Source organism: Sinocyclocheilus anshuiensis, unplaced genomic scaffold (genome assembly GCF_001515605.1).
Source record: "Sinocyclocheilus anshuiensis isolate Anshui unplaced genomic scaffold, SAMN03320099.WGS_v1.1 scaffold1957, whole genome shotgun sequence".
NCBI lineage: Eukaryota > Metazoa > Chordata > Actinopteri > Cypriniformes > Cyprinidae > Sinocyclocheilus > Sinocyclocheilus anshuiensis.
The window spans coordinates 914798-916026 of NW_015537935.1; the positions used below are offsets into that span (position 1 = coordinate 914798).

General features: G+C 33.0%; 1 protein-coding gene across 1 annotated transcript in view; it reads left to right on the forward strand.

The window, feature by feature from the left end:
- LOC107658704 (CDK5 regulatory subunit-associated protein 1) overlaps positions 1-1229 on the forward strand; it is a 24375-nt gene that overhangs the window by 3507 nt on the left and 19639 nt on the right. Inside the window, 1 exon segment of the mRNA XM_074186899.1 lies at positions 568-657. Within this exon segment, the coding sequence (XP_074043000.1) occupies positions 568-657 (90 nt within the window).

Sequence of the window (1229 nt, forward strand, 5' to 3'; positions counted from 1 at the left end):
GACATTTAATTTGTTTTCCCCCAGTCACGTGTTTCCTTGTTTTAGTTCCTGCCACTCATGTGTTTCCCTTCTCTTGTTTGCCCTGTATTTAAATTTCTCTGTTTTTACCTCTTATTTGTTTCTCTGTTTCTGTTTACACCTCTTATTGTTTGTGTAAGAGCATACGTTTAAGTCTTAAATTAAAGCCTTATTAACCTTTCTCATCGTCTTTGTGCATTTGCCTACGACCTTGTTGTGACACAAACATCTTTGCACTGCAGAGGCATCTGAAGTGGCATTTAGATGTATTTACAGTACAAACACTGTTTTTCTGGTGTTTTTCAATATAATAATTATATTTCGAATGAGTTTTAATCCATTTGCATGAACAGTTGAGAAATTCCATACTACTGTATTTATTTATTTATTTATTAAAAACTGAATAAGCCCACTTATTTTAAATACATTATCAGCACACAACTATCATCAAAAATAAATAAATAAATAAAGTAGACAGATAGATAGATAGATAGATAGATAGCTGAAACCATGGCAAACATTTGGCTTTTATTTTGAAATATATCACAGTGGCGTCGCTATATTTACACGTACTCAGCTGCTTCTTGACATATAATACTTTTACTCATTGGAACCTTTTCTTCATTTCACTAGATTTGTGTGAGTAGTTAATTGGGGTAAATCGTTTATGATTAGTGTCATGGTTCAGTGATGCGTTTGTTTGTTTTTAGCTGAGACATGAACATAAGCAGCAGTTTCAGACTCTGTAGATTTACCTTTAGGAAATGTTTGTCTCGACGCCTTCAAGGAGACACATATGACCGATATAATTACTCTAAATCATATTCTACCGATCAGTGCAGATTAAATTAAATAATGTTTTTAGATAAAGTCTTGCCAGCTTTTCTCGTGTTAATCAGCTATATTTTTAAGTTCTCATAATTCATGGAACAAAATTTGGAAGTTATTGTTGCTTTAAACCACCTTCTTCCATAACCGTGTGTCGTGTCGTGTAGATCAGTGAGCCAGCAAGTCATAATTTAGACATTCTATCTCATAATTTCGATTTTTTTAAGTCATAATTTTGACTTTTTAGTCATAATTTCGATTTAGTAAATCATAATTTCGACTTTTTAAGGCATGATTTTTTTTTTCTTACCGGGAGGAAATGGGCTTCCATACCACATTCCTCAATGCACAACAGCACGTTCACAGAAAGGTCGGCCTTTTTT